Source organism: Parasteatoda tepidariorum, chromosome X1 (genome assembly GCF_043381705.1).
Source record: "Parasteatoda tepidariorum isolate YZ-2023 chromosome X1, CAS_Ptep_4.0, whole genome shotgun sequence".
Classification (NCBI taxonomy): domain Eukaryota; kingdom Metazoa; phylum Arthropoda; class Arachnida; order Araneae; family Theridiidae; genus Parasteatoda; species Parasteatoda tepidariorum.
Genome location: NC_092214.1, coordinates 47,137,870 through 47,159,268, shown reverse-complemented (window position 1 = coordinate 47,159,268; position 21,399 = coordinate 47,137,870). Strand labels below are relative to the sequence as shown.

The 21,399-nt window shown below is 28.8% G+C and overlaps 1 protein-coding gene across 1 annotated transcript in view; it reads right to left on the bottom strand.

The window, feature by feature from the left end:
- Positions 1-2,482: 2,482 nt before the first annotated feature.
- LOC107453301 (CWF19-like protein 1) overlaps positions 2,483-21,399 on the bottom strand; it is a 45,703-nt gene continuing 26,786 nt past the window's right edge. The window contains exons 8-14 of the mRNA XM_016070081.3: positions 16,346-16,465; positions 13,058-13,145; positions 11,140-11,216; positions 8,778-8,987; positions 8,366-8,479; positions 4,670-4,779; positions 2,483-2,668 (exon numbers count right to left, since the gene is read on the bottom strand). Coding sequence (XP_015925567.1) covers positions 2,530-2,668; positions 4,670-4,779; positions 8,366-8,479; positions 8,778-8,987; positions 11,140-11,216; positions 13,058-13,145; positions 16,346-16,465 — 858 coding nt within the window. The 3' untranslated portion in view covers positions 2,483-2,529. The remainder of the gene's footprint in view (positions 2,669-4,669; positions 4,780-8,365; positions 8,480-8,777; positions 8,988-11,139; positions 11,217-13,057; positions 13,146-16,345; positions 16,466-21,399) is intronic.

The following is a 21,399-nucleotide window of genomic DNA, read 5'->3' as shown; positions in this document are numbered from 1 at the left end:
ATTACAAATATTGTTTTAGAATATGAATGTTGTGTATTATATTTGTTTCTTCCATTAATAATCTGCTTCAAAATTTTCCAAGTCTAAGAATAAACAATATTATTTATTAAAAAAAAGTTTGTTTACTCTTAGTTATGAAGTTCATTTCAAATATTTAATAGACTTTTTGTAACATTATGAAAAGACTGCTAGAAAATAAAACACTGACATGTTTAATGTAGAAATACAAAATTTTTATGAGATTGTTAATAAATTCTCAAAAATAAGTTAATTTTTGGTGGAAAATATTTTGCTAATTTTTTTAAAAATGACAGTTTTATCATAAAAACTTACTTGGGCTGATATCCTTAAATTTTATTTAATAGGGAAAGCTGCCATTTTTAGCATCTCTGACCCAAGACCATCATGTAACAATAAGTTCTCAAAATTAACCTACTCTTAGTAATATATCAACCTGGTACTGACAAAGAAAAGGCATCAAGTTTGACATGAAATCTTGATGTCAAACAAAATTTTTATGCATAGTTTCAAGATTCTGGTGAGACATTACTTCCGTAAAATCAAATTATTTTCACTGTAACATTTATGTCTTTGTTCCAACTAGAAGGTTAAAAAAAATCAATCCTAAATTGTTTTATACGTAGGAGGAAAGAACCCATTATCCAGAACGATCGGGACCATCACTATTCCGCGGATAACTGATTTTTTTGGTTTTCTGAATCACCATTTTTTAATTGTTTATGAAACCCAACTAAAAAAGTTATTTCAGGGTTCCTACGGTTCTTTAAAACTGCTAAATTTTTATTTTGAAAAATAAGGACTCTTAAAAGTAATTTTGGAGCAAGGTTTTTTAAAAGTGCTTAATTTTTCAGCATCACTATAGTTCATAGGAACAATTTTTCAGTCTTACAAAAATATTTAAAACAAAAATTTCTCCTGTGACCAAGCATTGATTGTAGTGCATTTTAGAGAGACTAGAAGGAATGTGTGTGAGGAAGCTACATGCAAGGGAAAGAAATCATGTCCTGTCATTAATATAAATGGTTCTTTTATTAATATATTCTTCCTTTTGCCTAGAATGAGGAGAATGAAGCATTCTAAAAGAAACGAATCTAATGTGAACAAGGGGATACTGCGTATGGAAGAGATAGTGCTTTTTTCGGGGGAGTATTTTAAGGAATACTTTAAGAGATTTCTAACAATCAAAGACAAAATTATTTGTTTTAACTCTCCTGGACTAAGCAATCAACAGACTCCCCCTGCTTAAGGGCCAGATGATAAGAAAACAGGTGTTCAATGAGTCACCCTTTCTCACTGTGCCATGATTGAAAAGAAATGATTGATGATATTTAGTACTTCTGCCAGTGTAGGGAGCTGATGATTATTTCTAAAATGGTGGTAATGTAAACATCTTTTGAAAAAGAAAGAAAAATCCTAAAATCTTACAAGGAAAAAAAAATTTTTTTTTTTATATGGCAGAAAAATTTATGGAATATCATTCTGATTTTCGGATTAGAAGTTCTGTACTGTTTAACAAAAATTTATGCTACTATGCACTCTGCCATTTTAAATGGTGAATTTTTGTAAGAGTTTTTCCTTTTATATACCATACTGTCAATTTGCAATAACTCTGATCTGCTGAGACAAAAGCAAAATTTTTAACAGAAGTGCGACTTTGCTAGTTTCTACACCTAGAAAATTAATCATTTAAGCAATTCTTTTTAATCATGCTGTTCACTAATCACTTTCAATTTGACATTATACAGGCTTCGTAGTTGCCCAAAGAAAATAATGAATATACTGCTTAGCACTTTTATGCTAAAGTAATTTAGTGGATGATCCCTCAATTCTCCATTTAAAAAATTTTTATGATTGTTGTTTGGAATTAATAATTTTTCAAATCATATGAAAGGAATGAATCAATAATTAAAAAACTAAAATTTCCCCCTACAAGATTTTACAGTGCTTTTGCAGAAAATAAAAAGATAATGATCCCTGAATTCATAACCACTTGATAATGTATTATTGTTAATTTAGTTTCTTTTTCATACAATCCCTACTTAAAGTTTGAAACAATGAATTCTGTGAATAGGACTATGTGCCTGAACTATGTACATAATTAATCTATGGCCCTTAGGTTTTGAATATTCAAATATGGACGATTTTTAACACCATTGATTAAAATAAAAATGTTAGATCATAAATCAAAATCTTTTGATTGTTCAAATAGATTATTTTAAAGTCTATTTGTAGATAACTGTAAGTTCTAAAAATACTAAATCAGGACATCACAAATTTTATCCGAAATATCAGAACAGCTATGAACATTGTATTAAACATATTAGTGACTTTAGTATCCAACTTATGAAATTAATTTTCGGACATATAGTGCGCATTTGCATAAATGTCAAAAATTTGCTTAGATCACTTTTTGTTTTATTCTGTGAAAATGGCTCAGTTGCCATAAGAGAGCTACTTGTACTAAAAATAAAATGAGTTTATTTACAAGTGAAAATACTTAATATATTTTTATAGACTAAAGTCATATGCCTTGAATTTTTTTCTGAATTGTTCTGCTAGATTTCTTTCTTCTTCTTCAGTTAAAGCGCATGATTTCCAATCAATTCGGTCTGGTAAATCAAGTATAGGTTTGCTAGCTAGAACCATTCTGTAAAAAAAAAAAAATTTTAAATCAAAAATATTTTTAAACTACATTAAAACATACAAGGTCAGTTTTGCATGAAGTTATCTTTGGATAAATGAATTTTATAACTGTGAGCAACGATTGCTCAATTTGATTAAAAAGTTTTCGAGATATTGCAAAATAAACAAGTCATAGCTAATTTGTGAAAAAATTCCTATGATAACAATTCTGAAAAATTGTATGCAGCAATATAATGCAAAAAAAAGAGAGTAATATATGAAAACAAAAAACACCAATAAAATCAAGTTGCTCAATTCCAATATAAAATCATTAGTCTTCCTACATATAATTGCATTATGCAATATTATGATAAATCTTACCATATATTAATACACCAACAAATCAAAACTCTTGGTTTAAATATTACCCAACTTTTTTAAAAAATTTTAGCAAAATACTTAATTATTAACTCTATTGACAAAGCTTGGAGAAAAATTACTTTTAGCTCAAAATTCTCATTAAGTAATAATTGCATCGTAAAATTATTCAAATATTTCAGTAAATACACATTTATAAAGTTTCAGTAATGTGATAGAAAAGTAACAATCACACACACTAAAATCTTTAAGAAAGTGAAAAGGTCCTAAATTTAAATTTTTAAAAGTCCAAATTTCAATTATTATATAATTTGGTATCCATTAACTTGAAATTATTCTCATGTTTTCTATATTTCCCCCTCAGAAAATCAATGACTGCACTAAACCTCTTAGGAAAGCAGTTTTATTTTCCTTCTTAAAGGGGTGTGAGTGTAATCAATTCCATTTTACTATTGCATGTATGAGTAATAGTTTATTAAAATTATGATAGATAAATTTTCTTTGTTTTTAAGTATTTCAGAGTTTTAAACAAATATATCTTATGTACAAATATTAGGTTGAGTTCAGAGCAAGTTTTGGGTATGTGCAATTGACAAGACTTCACTGTCCTAGAGTCATGCATAAAGAAAGAAAAATGATCTAAACATTTAAAATAAAACTATAGATCTGTCTAGTGTAAATACATTCTTTCTTTTTTTTAAAAAAAAAATTGTTCAAGAGCCCTTCTACATCAGGATTTTTTTTTTAAAAAACTGACATTAAAATAAGGGAAAATCTGGATTAAAATAAGGGAAACAAAATGGTATTACACTACAACATTTTTATTGTTTGTGCTGGGCTATCAATGCTAAAAGAATAAAATAAGGTTTTAAAGCTTAAGTCTTGTTTATTTAATGAAATTATTTATTTGGAACACTGTTTTTGAATGACTTTTTTAAATTTGATCGACTGAGTAATATAGTTGTATTATGATGACACATACTGAGTGTTCAGAATTTAAAAGAAACAATACAGAAATTGAATAATCAGGAATTAACAATTCATTTCTAAATACAAACATTGGTAGCAATAAACTTAATGACACAACACCCCAAGGCCTACTCTGCACATCCTAGTTTTCTTAAGCTTGGGCTCTGTAGTGCAGTGGCAGATGTTCCTGTTGTCTGGTCAGTCAAACGTGGAACCTCCAGTGTTTAGTCCCCAAGCATGCTAGTTATTTATTTTATCCACCCACTGACAGTTACCACTCAACCACTGGGCTTAATGTAATTTCTAGTATTTTATATGCATTTATGTATTATTTTATCTTATTACTTAGACATGTGATCCAATTAAAATAATAAAATAGTTTTGGAATGCAAATATATCAGCATATTTTAAGATATTGATGATTTTGCACTTTAATATTTTCAAACGTAAATCTGATTTTATTCTTAGGAAATACTATCCCTTCAAAATTCAATAAAATTACATGTCCGTTTAAATTATTTTGAGAAAAAAATTGCCATTTTTTATGTAAAAATACTAAAACGTGTGTGTTTAAAAAGATATCATCTGTCAATGAACTAACTCATAAAAAGAATTGTGTTACAATATTAAAATGCATAAAATGATTATACAAGCAAATATTAAAAAAGAGAAAGCTTACCTTCCAAATTGTATTGGAATGTGCTTGTTGATGACACACAAAAGTTTTGTAGATATTTTTTTATTCCTCACTATCTCAAAATAAATGTAAGGCTTATTTTCTGGAACAATCTGAAATCAAAGAAAGTCAAATCAAATTATTATTCAGCAATCTTATGCATGATATTTTATCCTTTTACAACATTTGATTATTACAGTATTTGGGAAAAGGTAAATTTAATTTTTTTTTAAAAAGTCTCACTTATTCTCAGTCCCTATATCCTTATCTTTTCATAAAATGTATTATGCTAATTATTTGAGAAAACTAAGAAAAGCAGATCTTTTAGTTATTGCAGTTTTTGTAAAATAATGTGTACTTAAAAAATGTACTGAACTTTCAAAGAAAATTTTTTTAAAAATTCTAAATAAAATGTCCTAATATTCTTAGTCTTATTACACAAAGCTATAAAATTGTTCAGAAAAACTTTAACACTATAAAAGTTAACAAAAAAAAAATAATTATTGAATGTATGAAGCTTGAATTGTGTATTTTTAAATCATCACTATGTTGAATACTTTTATTTTGCATGTTCTTAATCAATACAGCCAGGAGTGTATTGGAGTTATTAGACAATGCCAAGCATTATGTAGGGTACCATTTTAAAGAGCGATATCATGAAAAGTAAATATTTATCTAAAATAATTGAAAGTTCTGCCATGCAAACATGTTTAATAAATTCTTTAAATGTCTACAAATCAGTAGAACTACATTAGAACACATTTTCACAATAAATATGTATATTTTTGACTGCTACTTTCGGGTTTGAGATCTTGTTAGTAGGGAGACCATTCTGCAGTTGTGAGGAAATTCCAGAAATATTCCTTGAACAACTCCTGTGTCCTTTATGCTTAGTGAGCTGGAGTTTTGTCCGATTTAAACACCCAATCTGCATTGCTGAAGTGCTTTTAGGACTACAGAAGTACCACAAACTCTAGGATGTGCCGCCAGTTCACTTCTTGATTGATTCTGACCAGTTGATCTACTAAAACAAGAGGTGTCTTGCCACTTCTCAATGATAACAAAAGTTACTGAGAGTATCAATGGATCAAGTTCTGTCATTTCGGTGTTTGTGCACCAGCTCTATTGTGAATACTTCCGTGTCTATGAAGAGGATACACTTTCATAACTGACCTGCAGCCTGGTATTTAAATTGAAGCCATCTTTGGAGTCACGCATGCTTGTTCTGTTGTTGTTGTTTCTAATGCTAATAACCAATATCAGTGAGCCTGCAAGGTGAAACCAAGCGAATTTATGGCAGTGAGTAGGTTTCTTGTTTTTTAGTGGTCCCATATATGGCCAAGAATATGACTTGAGCACACATACCTCACAGCCCGTTCATAGGGCAGACCCATTGATTCATTCATCCACAGATCGTAATTTTGACCTCAACCAGTACCCCTTAACAAATCAATACCAGTAGGTATTGATTTGTTAAGGGAACATGATGACTTTGTGACCTGACAAATTTAATGTGCACCAATCACTATTTACACGGAAAGTCTTTGGCTGGCAGAAATCGAACTCTCTTGGACATGGGTCCAACACCGTACTAACCAGGCTATCCCGGCTCATGCTTGTTCTTCTTTAATGAACTTAAGTTTTTGATGTCTGTGCTTGAGATTTTAGCCTCTCTTTTGCTATTTACTACTCTGATTTACGATTGATTCACATAAGATTTGTATTATGAAGACTTGAACTTATTCTACTTGCTTATTGACAATCGTACTATTCCTAGATGCGATATCAGTGCATTTTCTTCCTCATCACCCTTATGTACAAGCTCTTTAAAGCTGTTGACACCCATGGAAACAGTTTATTGAGGTACATTTAGCAAACTAACGATTTTGTACTGTCTTTCCCTCTAAAGAAACAGTTCCAAAACAGCTGAACATTTACTTGATGTCCAAAAGAAACAGAATAAGTAAACAATACCAAACCAATGAAACAAACATTAGTACAAAAACGTGTATAGAATATGCTAAGGTAAAAATTATTCGACTAAATTAAAATAAAATATTAATAAAAAATTATAGCCAAAAGAGAATTTGTTTAAGAATGTGTTAAAGTTCAACCACAATATTTACTGTCACCCTCAGGGTTGGAGAAAAACTGTTTTTTATTTGAGAGCCATTATACTTTTTATACACATTCTTAATTTTTTTAAATCTGATAGAACCTTATTTTAAATCATATTTAATTTAAGAATGTAAAAAGAAATTATTTATTCAGAGCTTTGAATAATGTTACAAGCTTTGGAGATTCAGTAATATCCAAACTATTCTGTATTTTATGTGTACAAAACCAAATGTTGGGAATATTCTTTCTAATCCTACAGCTGTATGCAACTCTTTTGTAATAACATTTTCATCAATATCATTTGATAGGCATAGCTACCAAAATAATGGGGTAAAGTCAGTATACTTTAGTTTTACTAATTCTTCAGAAGTTTAATTCTTTTCAATGTTTGTAGCTTTAGCAGTAAATATTGCTGTTATTTCTTTTCTGTTCAGCAATCCTATCAACCGCAACAAACATAGAGGGAAAGAATTATGCTAGCTTCACTTGGAAATTTATAATTTTGGACAACAATTCAGAGTGTAGCCCAGCAGCATAGTAGTCCATTCCATTGTTCTTATAGTGTTTAAGAGTCTTTTCTAAAGCATGGGTCCACAGTAAAATGGTTTTTTGTTGTTGCATCATTAGATTTAAAAATATTATATAAATATAGAACAGTATAATTTAGTTATAGTTTTTATAATCGAAAATTATAGTTTATATAAGAAAAGTTTTAAAAAAATAGCAAACATTTTAGGATTTGTAAAATTTTTATTGTCTATAGGTAAAAGTAGAAAATAACTACTTGTTAGACTAGACACTGTTATACTACAAAAAATAAAATTGTTTTTCTAACTTAAACGTTAAAAAAAATATTTGAAACATATGTTTGTTTTATTTGATGTTTCAAACAAGTTTAAAACAAAGTGTTTTAAATGTTGCAACCCTGCAACCTGTAAAAAAAATTGAGTAGCACCCCTTTTTGCAACCAATGTTCTGCTTTAGATAAACAAAAGAACAGAGAAAAGATCATCCAGTTCATCAAAAGAAAGTATTTCATATTGAACTATCATAAACCTTATTCCCAGATATTAACTGAAGAAGAAATAGGTCCTATAACATAATTTTTTTTCTTCATTTCTAAAAGACTCCATCCTGTTTATCGAGGATCAAAATTCGCTTTATCACATTTTGTCAATATAATAATTAAAATTGAAAAAAAGACCACTTTAAGAGCAAACAATTATTAAAGGTTCTCAGTTTTGAAACAAATTTTTATATTATCAATTTTAAACATTTGTTCTTAGCATTTTTCCATCCTCGTGATTTTTATGTTTTCATAATTTATTCGAAATGTTTTGGATGCCCTCGATTCTGAACTATTGTCTGTGGGTCCTACTCTTTAAAAAGCTGAAAAATGAACTGTTAACACAGGACATAATTTTTTTAGTTTAACTTAATTTTGCCTGCTAGTTCAGAATAAATCTGTATCATCTGACACTATGTTAGTTCTGCTACCGCGTACAAAAATATACTTGTACAAAAAGAATTTAGTTAAATGTTCAATGAAAATAAGTGTCTGTATAGGGCTACAAAACTCACCTGTTTAATCAAAGAAAATTCAGGCAATTCATCAAATTCAACTCCATGAGCAGCACCTAATTCTAGAATTGTATTTTTAACCTTTGAAGTTACGCTATCTGGAACAGGAACCACCTGCAGAAACATTTTTAGTAGTAGAACATGAATTATATAAAACAAAATTGAATTATGTTTGTAAAAGAATTTTTAAACATATTTAGGCTAATATAAATAATTAGCTGCAAAAAAAAATCGTAGCTAATAGTTCATAATAAACGAAGTTCACAAAGATTTTAAGTAAAAGTGAATGGTAAAAATGTAAGCTTTAAAAATTCATATGTGTCTAATTTTAATTGATTAAAATTTTAAACTTCAATTTCTCTTAACAATAAATACGTTGAATAATTAATTCAGTGAAAATTACTTTTATTACCTGAATTTGAAGATGAGCTGAACTTAAATTTCTTTCAAAAAATATTACATCTTTTCCATTATCATAGAAATATTTGGAAAGTACTTTTTTAAATCTGTAAATTTCATCGTAAGCTGGTTCTGATACATTCACAACAGCATCTTTGTGTTCAATTGGTAAAATAAGCAAATGATCTTCAACAAGGCCTCCTTTAGGTAATGCTAAATAACTCTAATGAAAATATTAAATCAATTCAAAAATTATAATCAAATTTAAATGCAAAAAGCAATTTAAATAAGAGTACTTATTTTTTGTGCAATATTAAATACAAATTGAGTATAAATAGGAATAGTTCAAGCACAATTAACACTCTTTGGAAAATGCAGCAATTTCACATTTACATTCCAAAAACGTATGCTATTTTTACAATACAATTTTTTTCTTTTACTGGTTTTGCACTATTGGTAATATAACTGTATTTACAAATTATAGCATTCCCATTCAGTACCCATATTTAAATTTAAGGTTTTCAATTTTTTAATTTCTTAGAACCTTGAAAAATTTAGATTAAAAAGTAAGAATTTTAAAATCAACATATTAGTTATCAACTCCAAAGATACTGCAAAGAACAGCAAAGATACTGCAGTTCAGATAATCAAATGAAAAGTTTAAAAAAACAAGAGGTATTGATATTTGAATTTTAAATAAAAGTGAAATTTATTCTTAGAGCTTCATTTTGTGATTAAAAAAAACTGTATGAAAATATTTTGCATTTACTCTACATATCGATCAAAAATTTTTAGAAGATATGTTACTTGAATTTCTAAAAAATATATTTTAATAATCTCTTGTAATCATATGCTAACTTTTAATCTTTCTGAAGATGATTCGGAATAAGTGCACAATTGAATTACAATTTTAGGCCTAACTATTTTTTTTATATATATATTTTGCCATACCATAAATGCAAGGTTATATGATTATCATGAATTTATATATATAGTGGAACCTGTCTAAATTGACCACCCTCGGGACCAAGTCAAATGGTCACTATATAGAGGTGGTTACTTTACGAAGACTCTTTAAAAAGGACTCTTGAAATAAAACTAGTAGAAACTGGTCACCTTACTCAGGCGTTCACTTAACCCAGGTGGTCACTTTTACAGGTTCCACTGTATTTATTTTATTCATATATTGTGGTGGCGAAAACTGTTTTAAATTAAATAAAAACTGCAAATTTCTGCTCTATATTAAATATAAAAATAAAATCTTCCAGAAAATCTGTGAATCAGCAGCTATGCTATATGAATTTTTTTTTAAATATAATTCTTCAGTCTAATTTAGTAAACGTTAAAACTGCTTCAACAATTTTATTAGCAAAAATGCAAATAAAAAACTAGCCAATTATAGAAAATTGTAAACTTGAGATTATAATTTAGTACTATTACATAAAATAAATCATAAAAACTCTTAAATAAAGATTTATATCCTGTTACACTAAACAAGCACGCCCTGTAATTTTTAAGAAATTTGAACAAGCTATCAATATCAAATGCCCTTCCATTACCCACTCTTGCAAACAGGCTTTTTTATTTTAATCCTAACTACATCAAGTTGAAAATGCATTGAGGAAAAATAAAGAAATGGGGGAGAAAGAGGATTTTTGCTTTCTTAGAATTATTCAACAGAATGATTAAAAACTGGTTTAGCACGAGGCTATATAATTTTGCTCTCTTTTTCAAGGAAGCAAAAATGGCTTGTTTCATTTCAATTAACTGACACAACCAAGAAATCATAGATTTTAGAGATGAGTGTTCAGACATTATTTTTGTTAATGTCTCTTATTGTTTTATGGATAATTTTGAAGCTTTAATTTTTGCAACTTTATAATTATTGGGATTCATACAATGCAAACAGTTACACAAACTATTGAATATTTTTGTGAATGTTATTTATACTTTCTACATTTTTAATTTCTACTATTATATCAGTATTCAATTTCGTCTCAATGGAACATTTTTCATTTAAAAATATGCTACAGCAAAACCACTTAAATTTTTACTGAAAATGGTCATTTCCTTTACCTTTCATGAAAAAGTTTGTGATTTATAGTTCATTTTTTATTGGTATGATATGAAAAATAAACAATATAGAAAGATACAAAACTTTATCATTAACCATAAGGTACCAATGGAAGAGGTAATAGAAAATATATGGAAGAACAGAAATACTAAAACAGTATATATTGGCAAAAAAACAATTTTCTTAAATAAATGTAATGCTATAAAGATTCTTTAAGCAAATTATAGAAACAATAAGTTATAAGGAATAAACACAAATATAAAGAAGACATAAAAAAAATTGCATAATATAGTATACTCACATAATCAGCAACACTAATTAATAGATGTTTTTCTACACTTGGATTTCCTAAGCAAAACCAGCAATTATCTTGAGTAACTGTAAATGTGAATAAAAAAATAGTTATATTAGAATTAATTTTTTAGCAAAGCATAAAGACAAATGAGATTTTTATCATATTTCAGACTTTTAAAACAAAGATAACCATTATTAAAAATAACATGCTAAATAGTATGGTTTAACAATGCTTGAATTTCAAGAAAATAATAAATAGGTTCCTTTGAAGAATGTGCCATCTTCAGTATAATGTCTGCAATTATGTTAGGATGTATGTATAAGCACCTATCCAATAAACAGTTTTGGTTTCTAACAAAACTAAAGTTTTGCTTAAATATTTAGTTTAATGAGTCATCTTAAACACAATAATTTGTTCTTAAAATAGTTACCCCTCCACAAGGCAATCAGTCTAAGAGTGATACAAACAATATATTGCACTCCCAAAGAAGAACACCAACACAACTCAAACTTAGGAGTGAGAATTTGCTTACAACAGGACGATGGGACTGAAACTTTGAAAGAAACTAACTCACCATTTAGTGAATTTATACAGTACCGAGTTATAACTACCTTCTGAGTAATTGATACAACTCAATTCATTTTCAATGGATTAAAATTCTAGTCAATTTGAAACAGAAAGTAAAGATGATTTAAGACAAAAAGTAGCTGAAATAGAGAACACATATTAAAAATAAAACACCTTTAAAAATTGACATTAGTTTCGAAAAAGTAAAAAATTATCAGAATTGATGTTAACTCAGTTGCAAAAGATCAGTAAAAAGTTGTGATTTGATTTTTGCTCCGGCATCTGATAGTTATTGATATCTTTTTGTTATGTACTGATATTAACCCTTTTATTGTTCTGGTGTAAACATGTTCTTAAAACTCAAATAGACTATTTTGCATTTTGTGAGAGAGAGACAGAACAATTAGAAAAACAGGGTAAATATAAAACTTTTAACTAATGCAAATGAATAATATTAATTGCAAGGTATACAGAGACATAATTTCCTGGCTTAATGTTTTAAAAGTCATAACTACCACATTTTAGAAGATAATGAAAGTTTTTAGATATGGTTATATTTTTGTCGACACAAAACTTTTTCAAGTAATATATATTAGAGCAGACCCTGAAAAATGGATATCTTAGATAAGGGACTTCTAATAGTAAAAAAGTAGTACTTTGACATTCTTAATTTATTGTAAAAAAAATATCTGTCTTTAGGTCACACATGGTCTGCAAAGTTTAAAAAAGGTCAAATTTCTAAAAAAGAAAAAATTTATTTAAATAAAAAAAATTAAATTTTTATTCTAATACCATTCAAGCGGCTCTTTTTAAAATACTTTTTCATATATAGAAAAAATATTTAATTTTTAGGTAACACATAAATTGTAAAGTTTTGTGATTTTAACCAAATTTTGGCTTTTTCCCCCTTTTGCAGTATTTTTTCTTTTAACGTTGTTTTACAGAAAAAGTTGATGTTTGGAATTACTGCTTTTTCAGACACTACAGATTCAAGTAAATAGAGCCCAAAAGTAATTGCTGCTTCAAGCCTTACAAAACCAAGTCAGTTCAAAACATTAAGAACAATGTCTAAAAACCTAAACTTTATGCTTGATATAAGATGCATAACACTATTCACATGAAGTAAGAGTTTTAGAAAGAACACATTTTTTATTATTGGTTATTATAAAAAGACTTATTAAATTAACCAATATGTTATTAATTTAATTAACCAAATAAGTGTAACAAGAATAAATAACAGTGAGTTAATAAATTAATATATTAATAAATTTACAATATTATTTTTTTTTCATAAATGCAATGATAGACATGCATTGTATGATTGAAAAATCATTAATAATAAGCTAAAATTAATTACCAGAAAATTTTTCTCTTTTCCTCGGCTTATTTTCTTCTCCCATATTGAAAGCTCGTTTCTGCTTCTTAGAATTGGTATCATAGAAAAACTTTATTGAAAAAAAAATTAAACAATAGCTTTCAATTTGGTAGGTAACTTAACTAAATATATAGCAAAAAAAATATAAACATTCCGAAAAACACATTTAATTACTTATTTTATTCACAAGAATTTGATAATCAGCTTATGAATAATTTCAGAATAAATAGGGTTCACAGCAGTCTGGCGACAGTTATCGCCAAATGTTCTACAAATATTGCTAAAATCAGGGACCAGGCAATAAAATTATCATTTTGAAATATGTTCAAAATTACAAAATAGTAATGAAAATATTTTTTCTTTGCATCGAATGCCTAGCATTTGAAATTAATTGTTGTACTTATTTCAATGTTCTATGCATAGGTTAGAATTTAGTTTTAAAATTTTTCAAACAGAATAATTGAAAGTGTCTAGTACAAAAATTTTTTAATTTATATGTTGATATTTCTAATTTGCATGCTGTATTGTGCTTTTTATTCATGTACATCATCAGTAGCTCGACAGTCCTCGGTGGACCCTGGCTTTCTCAAGAAGACTACACCAGTCCTTCTTTTTGCATGCCACGGCTTTCCAGTCTCTGACCTTGATTGTGGTAAAGTCCCTTTGGAGGCAATCCGCCCATCTCAGTCGGGGTTTGCCTCTCTTTCTAGCTCCAGTTGGCCTTGCCAAAAAGATTCTTTTAGTTGTTCTGTCATCATTCATTCTTACAATGTGTCCGGCCCATTTCATGCGCTGGATCTTATGGTACTTCAGAATGTCCGGTTCTCTGAATATCCTGTAGAGTTCAGAGTTAGTTCTCCTTCTCCACACTCCCTTGTCACACACACCACCAAAAATGGACCGGAGTATCTTCCTCTCGAAAGCAGCGATGGTCCTCTCATCAGCTTGGGACAAGGTCCAGGTTTCAGATGCGTAAGTGAGATTATTCATGTACAGACAGTGTAATTGTTCATCAATAAAACATTGTTTTTTACTCTTTAAGAATGGACTTGACTTTAATTCGAATTTTATATTTTTTAGGTAATTAATTTTAAATATAATATTTTATTAGGTGTATATAATATTTAGGTATATATAATTGTAATATCTTACATCTCTGTTTTCTTCATTTATTTATTTGGTCAAAGCATTTTAATCTTTTTGTTAAATCTGTTTACTAATATTATTTTAGCTTTTTTTAATTTTATTTTATTAAATACCAATTTTCATTCATTATGGGGCAATGGAAATTAGTTTTAGGGTGTAACAGATGGCAATTACTAATTTTTGATGTGTACTATAACATTAATTATGTAATTGTAAGATTTGATTTTTTTTCCTCAACTTTGTCTACCATGTTAAGTTTTTGGACCGCTAAATGAATATCTAGGTGGTCTTATTGGAACACTAAATTTTCATTACTGGTGTGATCCCACTATATAATCTTAAAAAGTTTATATAATTAGAATAGAACTTTTTGAATGCAAACATACTGGGTTCTGTGCAAAATATCAGTCAAAAAATATAGAACCAGAATATAATAAAATACAATAAAAAATATAGAAAAAGATTGAAAAAGATTCTGATATAAATTGGCTGAAGGTAAAGTAAAAGAAAAATTAAATGTAACTACCTTATGATTCATTTTTTTCTTTACTAACAGAAATAGTGTACAAATCCTTATCATTAAAATAAAACACTTCCTAGTATGTGCAAACTTCCCAAAAAGTCGAAATATTTAATAAACGACCAAGGAATGTTACAAAATGAAATTACAAGAAGATGCTACTTCAAAACTTATTGAAAATTATTAATTATTTTTCAACTGCAATAAATAAATAATGTGAGAATAAAAAATAGAGTTAACTAGACATTGCCAGTTATGTTACTTAAAGTCCATTACTAATTATGATATGTTACCACACAACCATGGGAAAACACATAGCCCTGATTTTTCAGGACTCTTTTTCTTAATGGCCATGGTAGGAATGTCATGTAATTTTAGACCCCATTAAAAAGACTTAAAGTGGTATTTTTGGAATTGGCATTCCCAGGTTCCCATTCCCCGACCGATTTTGCTCAAATTTTTTAAAATTACATTCTTTAAAATGATGTTGAAAATTGGAATACCTTACAATTCAACATTTTTTCTACTATTATTAAATAAAATAATAAAAAGTTATTTTCTACATGGAACTATCTTTAGATAAACGAAGTTTAAAATTGTGCGCAATTATTTCAGCTAAAAACTTAATTTTAGTGAAGATAAAATTTGCCAATTCATTTAAAAAGTTTTTGAGAAATGGTGAAATACACAAAAAATAAAATTAAAGCTTCAAATTTTGGACTGCTCTCCTGATCATACTATTGGGATCATATTTTCCAGATTCTATATTTAGAGGTTAGTAATCTGGATCTGTAAAAAAAAAAATATGTTTATTCAGAGAAAGTATGTTTTTATGCCTGATTTTGTAACTTAAAATATCATCTGCACCAATTAAAAAGCAAATTTGAGGTCGCCTCACCCCCTTGAAACATTGAGATTGAGCCCTAGAGCATGAAGATCCGATCATTAGAACAAGGATTAATCAGAATGGTCTTTTTTGTGCACTGCAGGACTACTTAAAACGGAGTTGTTGTCAGATTTTGTCAGGCTCAGAGCGAAACAATGTGTAAAATTCTTTAAACATCTTATTGTGAGACAATAATAAGCCAAAAAATTTAGAAATTTAAAATATGAAAGCAAATTAAGCATAATGTAGAGTAAATATAATCCAGTTTTAGCCAACACTTTAAATTTAGAAAGTCGAATGTCTATATCGTAAACAAGAAAAAGGTAAAAATAGTTGGATTGTCAATGCTGACTTAAAGCCCACCCTGCTTCAGATAGATAGGCACCAGCTTCTCTGGGAAGTAAAGGCTGGGAAGTATAAGATAATAGTGAATCCCTGTATTTCCATATAGTATAAATTGTATGAGAACTATTCTCAAACTTTATAAAACATATATTTTATTTCAGTTTTAAGTAATATTTGAAATGCAACATAATGTGATGAATAAGTATTAATTGTTGCTATTGCTGTAATAAGCATTATTTTGTTACTTTATTTTCCGAATATTTTCTAAAACATAACATATTGTTAACAAATGCTATAAAATATTGTAAACAAATATTCAAACAAAATTCTTACAAAACTAAAAAAAAACATTTAAGATATTAAAATAATATACCTCATTTATATGGTCTTCTGCAAGATCTTCATATGGACATTCAGTTACTGGTCCACTTATTTCAGCTAATTGCTTTGAATTCATTGAACAATAAGGTTTGATATTAAATGCATATATCCACTGAAATAACAAAATATTTTTGGAACACGAATAATACATACAGTTATCAGAATAAATTTATAAAAAAACACAATTATTTCATTTTTTTTCTAAATTTAATAAACACTTAAGTTTAATAAAACACTTTAATTTTACCAACAAAATTTTCTCAACCATTTGAATTTGCTATTGGGAATCATAAGTAATAAATGTTGAATTGATTTCTTAATTGGTACTTCCTGAGAAAATACATTCTCTACATCATTTATAATAGAAATACCAAAAAATTTAAAAATTATTTTCTTTCAGGGGATTAAAAAAGAGAAAATAATTTTAACTATATCACACCTAAAACGAAAAAAAAAGGTAGGGTGCATTACTTTTGAAAAGTGTGTTAGATTTTCTGTGTGGCATCAATAAAAAGTTTCTTGCATGTAGCCTAATTATGGCATATCTGTTAAGGTTGTTAATATATTTTTAGCTTAGGGTTTAGAGCAATTTTACCATGGAAGATGAAAGAACATACAAAGAGGGTTAAAATTACCCTGCTTTGGTGATTGCAAGGTTCAAACCAGAATAAAGACAAGTATAATGAAATCCAAAATTTTGCACAAAAAGTTTCTTAAGGAAGTTTCTTGCGAATGAACTGGAAAGAGCATTGAAGAAAATGTATTAATTTTTTATTTCGTCAGTTATCAGTTATTGCATGATTCCAGGCAAAAAATATCCAGTTTCAAAACTGATACTCTTTTCTTATATCTGTTATTGATTGTAGAGTTGCATGGCAACTTAATTAAAATATTTTTAATCAATGTCTTGAACTTCACAGACAGTTATCACATTTTCATGTGAATATACTATATGCAACACAATTTTTAATGATTGTACACTTGATATTATTCTGTTTATTTCTATTAGTATTATATACATATATATAATACTAACTACTCTCTCTCTATATATATACAGTGAAACCTCCTGTTATGGACACTCCTGCAAAACGGACGCCTCTCAATACGGACATATTTTTAATTCCCCGGGAATCTTCTATGAATAAACCATCACGTATATTCTGCGCAAAGCGGACACTCCCGTAATCGGACGCGGACAGTCATTTTGATCCTGAAACGTTGTTTTTTATCTCTACAAACTGGGCACTACTTTTTCTAAATAAATTGCAAGCTAAAGAAATACAACTTTTCACTATTTTTAAAGCATGTAAATAAAACTTTTTGCCTTATCCATAACTTAAAATATTGTTAAGCTATTTCACCACCGAAAAATCAATCTTTCTCCTGTCACCTTGCCTTATCTTTGTAAAGGAAGGAGAGAAAATGGTACTGCACTCCTGAAATAATTCTGACATCGGCATCTTTTGATCTTTTCATCTGGAGCACACAGGTTATGAGACCCCTCAAGTTGAAATGACTTCTCTTAGTGCTTCTTCCCCATTGAAAATTTCTTTAATTTTCTTATCAATTTGAAGACTGTATTTAACACAAGTGGGGTAAAAATAAGAGAACAGAAGTATAATCTTTGAGGTGTTCATATAAATGAAACATTTATTCAGACACTTGATAGCTGATCAATTGTAAATAATCATCTCCATAAGTCCTCATGACTTACAGGTATGCATTACTTTTTTTTCTGTGAATCATGGGAGGTTTATTTTCCAAGAAGGTATTAACCATGTTCCCTATCAAATGGTAAGAGGGTGTGCACCTAATAATTGAAACGGACTGAGGACAGTACGCTCCTATTTGGTATCATATGTCTAACTTGAGTATCTATGCTAAGAAGAAAATTATATTTATTTATCTGTAGCTACATCCAGAATTATGTATTTATATCAAACTTCTTTATATATTCCTTTTTATCTTTCTTATTGTTTAAATAAATATTCTTGTAGATAATTACAGTATCCTTGTAGATATTATTTAATTATTTCTACATATTTGAGAATATTCTAAAAACAATTTACGGTGTTAAATTTCGTTATTAGGGTACCCTTTCCGTAATCGGACAACTCTCATAAACGGACAAATTTTTTGGTCCCATGAATGTCTGCTTAACGGAGGTTTCACTGTATATATATATATATCTATATATATAAAAATCTCTTGTCACAGTTTTAGTGGTTAAACTCCTCCTAAACGGCTGGATCGATTTTGATGAAATTTTATATGTATATTCAGTAGGTATGAGAATAGGTTTATAACTAATTTTTTTTTCATTTTTTGGACAGATTTAACGTATATTTTAAATATATCTTTATTTAATCATATTCCAATCCAAACTAGACATAGAAACCTGATAAATCAAAAAGTAATATTCACGCACGTTGCAACAATTCACTTTAAACTCTAATACTTATGCTCGCCCTTAAAAGAAGAGCATCAAATATATTTGCAAGTATGTGAATAAAGGCAGTGATATGGCAGTATNACCAGACAATTATTTAAATGAAGGTTACTTAAAGCTGTTAAAAAGAGCTGTTGTACAGCATTTTAATTTCAATAGAATTCTTCGGATTCATTACCTTTTTAGAATCTTTTTTAAGAAAAATAATGAAAAAAAAATAAAAATCAAGAAAAGGGGATGTCTGAATAAAAGTTGTTTTTGTATATTTTAATCATCTAATAAGTTGTCATTTGATTGAATGAAAAGAACATAGCAAAATGCACTTTTTAACAGGATTTTGTTATTCTGTTTGACCACTGTTATCACGGATTATGTTCATAATAGTATAGTAGTTCATTTGAATGCAAATATTTAGCCCAAGTTCACATGGACTGAACTTTATCTTCCAAATAAATCATATGCTGTGTGCGTTTAACACTTGGGGACTTAAAGGTTTTATGATAACATTTGTTTTGACCTCAGTGGCCAGCTTTTAAAAAGGTCTTTAGCTGACATTTCAATATAAGTTATTTAACCGCTACTGCCCTTTCAAAAGCGTCGGTGACATTTTCAAAAACACTAATTTCCCCCAAAGCATTTTTGTTGTTGTTGTTTTGTTGCGGAAATGGCAATTCTAGTAATTTATTTGATTGCGAACCCTCATTTTTTCATATTTATTTATTCTGATCGCATTTGTGGAATTACGGCATTAATCTTCCTTTTATGCGGAAGTTGTATAAATGAGAAAATAAAGAAAAGAAGAAAAAAAAAAGGTTACATGCTGGCTATTTAAAGCAACAACGAATTGGTTTATTTTGTTTATATAACTGTTTTTTTATATTTATTTATTTATTTTTTAAATACCCGTGTTTGTTCTGGAAATAGGTCGTGCGGAATCTATGAATGGGCGAAAATGAAGAACCAACTCATTAGGTTGTGGGGGCTTTCCTCTGATGTTAAGGTCAAGTTTTTAATTTTTCGCTCTCGAATTAGTTGTAGCATAAATTTTTCTTTTTCATTTTTTTCCCTATTAAAACCTATGTTCTAAGCTGTTTAGCTGATTGAGTTCTTTATATTGCTTTTGTTAAGTCTTTCAACACAAGTTTTGATCGAGAATTTCGAATTACATCTGGCTAAACTAATTTGTTTAGAAGAGCTCATTTCTATGAAATTGGAATGTGTGATAATTATTGCCGAAAAAGAAAAAAGTAGTTTTGTATTTCATAACTTTCTTTTATTTTAAGGTATTTTTCAGATATGATAAAAATTTAAGTTAGACTTTTTAGTTTCAATGTAAACATGATTTTTCTTTAATAATCGAATCTTAAAGGGTCTGAGGTTTTTAAACAAAATTAGAAATGCAGAAAAAATATTTTTTTGACGTATTAAGGTTTTCAAGATATCGAAGTTCGAGATGTACTTTATGAGAGAAAAGTGCGTAGCAGACCAGTGTAATATTAAGACACTTTTCTTTTTTCTTCGCTAAATTTTGGGGTAACTTTTAAATTCAAATCTTTTTTTTTTTTTTTTTTTTTTCATATCAACAGAAAAAAAAAGTAAAATAAAAAGTATACCCTTCAAAGCTTTCAATATCTGAACATTCTGGCTTCTTTTTCATTAACTAATGACTAAATATCACCAACTCCAAGGAGTTGCACAGTTTACTAATATCAATTTCAACGGAGTTTGTTAGTTATCCATATATATACAGTGAAACCTGTGTATAACGATACTGTCTATAACGATAAACCTGTCTATAGCGATATTTCCTTGAGGTCCTGGTGAAATTCCTATTTACTCAATGTATTTTTTAACCTGTTTATAGCGATAACCACTTTTCAGTTAAACATGTCTACAACGATAATTTTTCCTCCTTTGATAGTTGATAGTTCTATTCCGATTTGGAAAATGACTCCCCATCGAGCCTAAATGTGAGATAACAAAATGTTGTTGTTTTTTTCATCTCCTTTGTATGCAATATTTTTTCGTTGTTTCTGAGAAAAAAGCCACTTTTAGGGGAAATTAGAGCAGTAGAAACGGGTGAAGGGGTATTGTAGGAGGGACAGAGCTTCGTCAGAAAAACGGGTGACACACTGACGAGACATCGATGCGGCAGCGACACGACAAGAGGGGAATTCCTATTCAATAGCATTAGAAAGTGCAGAGGTAATGTGCGCGTCTTAATGCTGTTGAATAGGGATTCCCCTCTTGTCGTGTCACTGTTGCATCGATGTCTCGTCAATGTGTGGTCCCTTAGGTGGGGGGAGGGGGAGTTTCTCGCCAATGATGATATCCCTGCTTTAAAAAGAACACTCCGAAGGTCAATCGTTTTGCTTTCCTCACCATTCATTAGCTGTGGAAAGGAGACAAGTTGCAAGGGGGCGCTCTTCCTTCAGAATGGTCACTTTCAAATCTTCTCATTCATAAGTAAGTCCTCATCGTTACTCACTACGGACTGGCATGTTTTCCTTGCAATAAAGTTAATTTTAATTTTGAAGTGATGGCTCGGCGTAAAGCATTATCTTTTGAAGAAAAATTAAATATCATATCGGAAA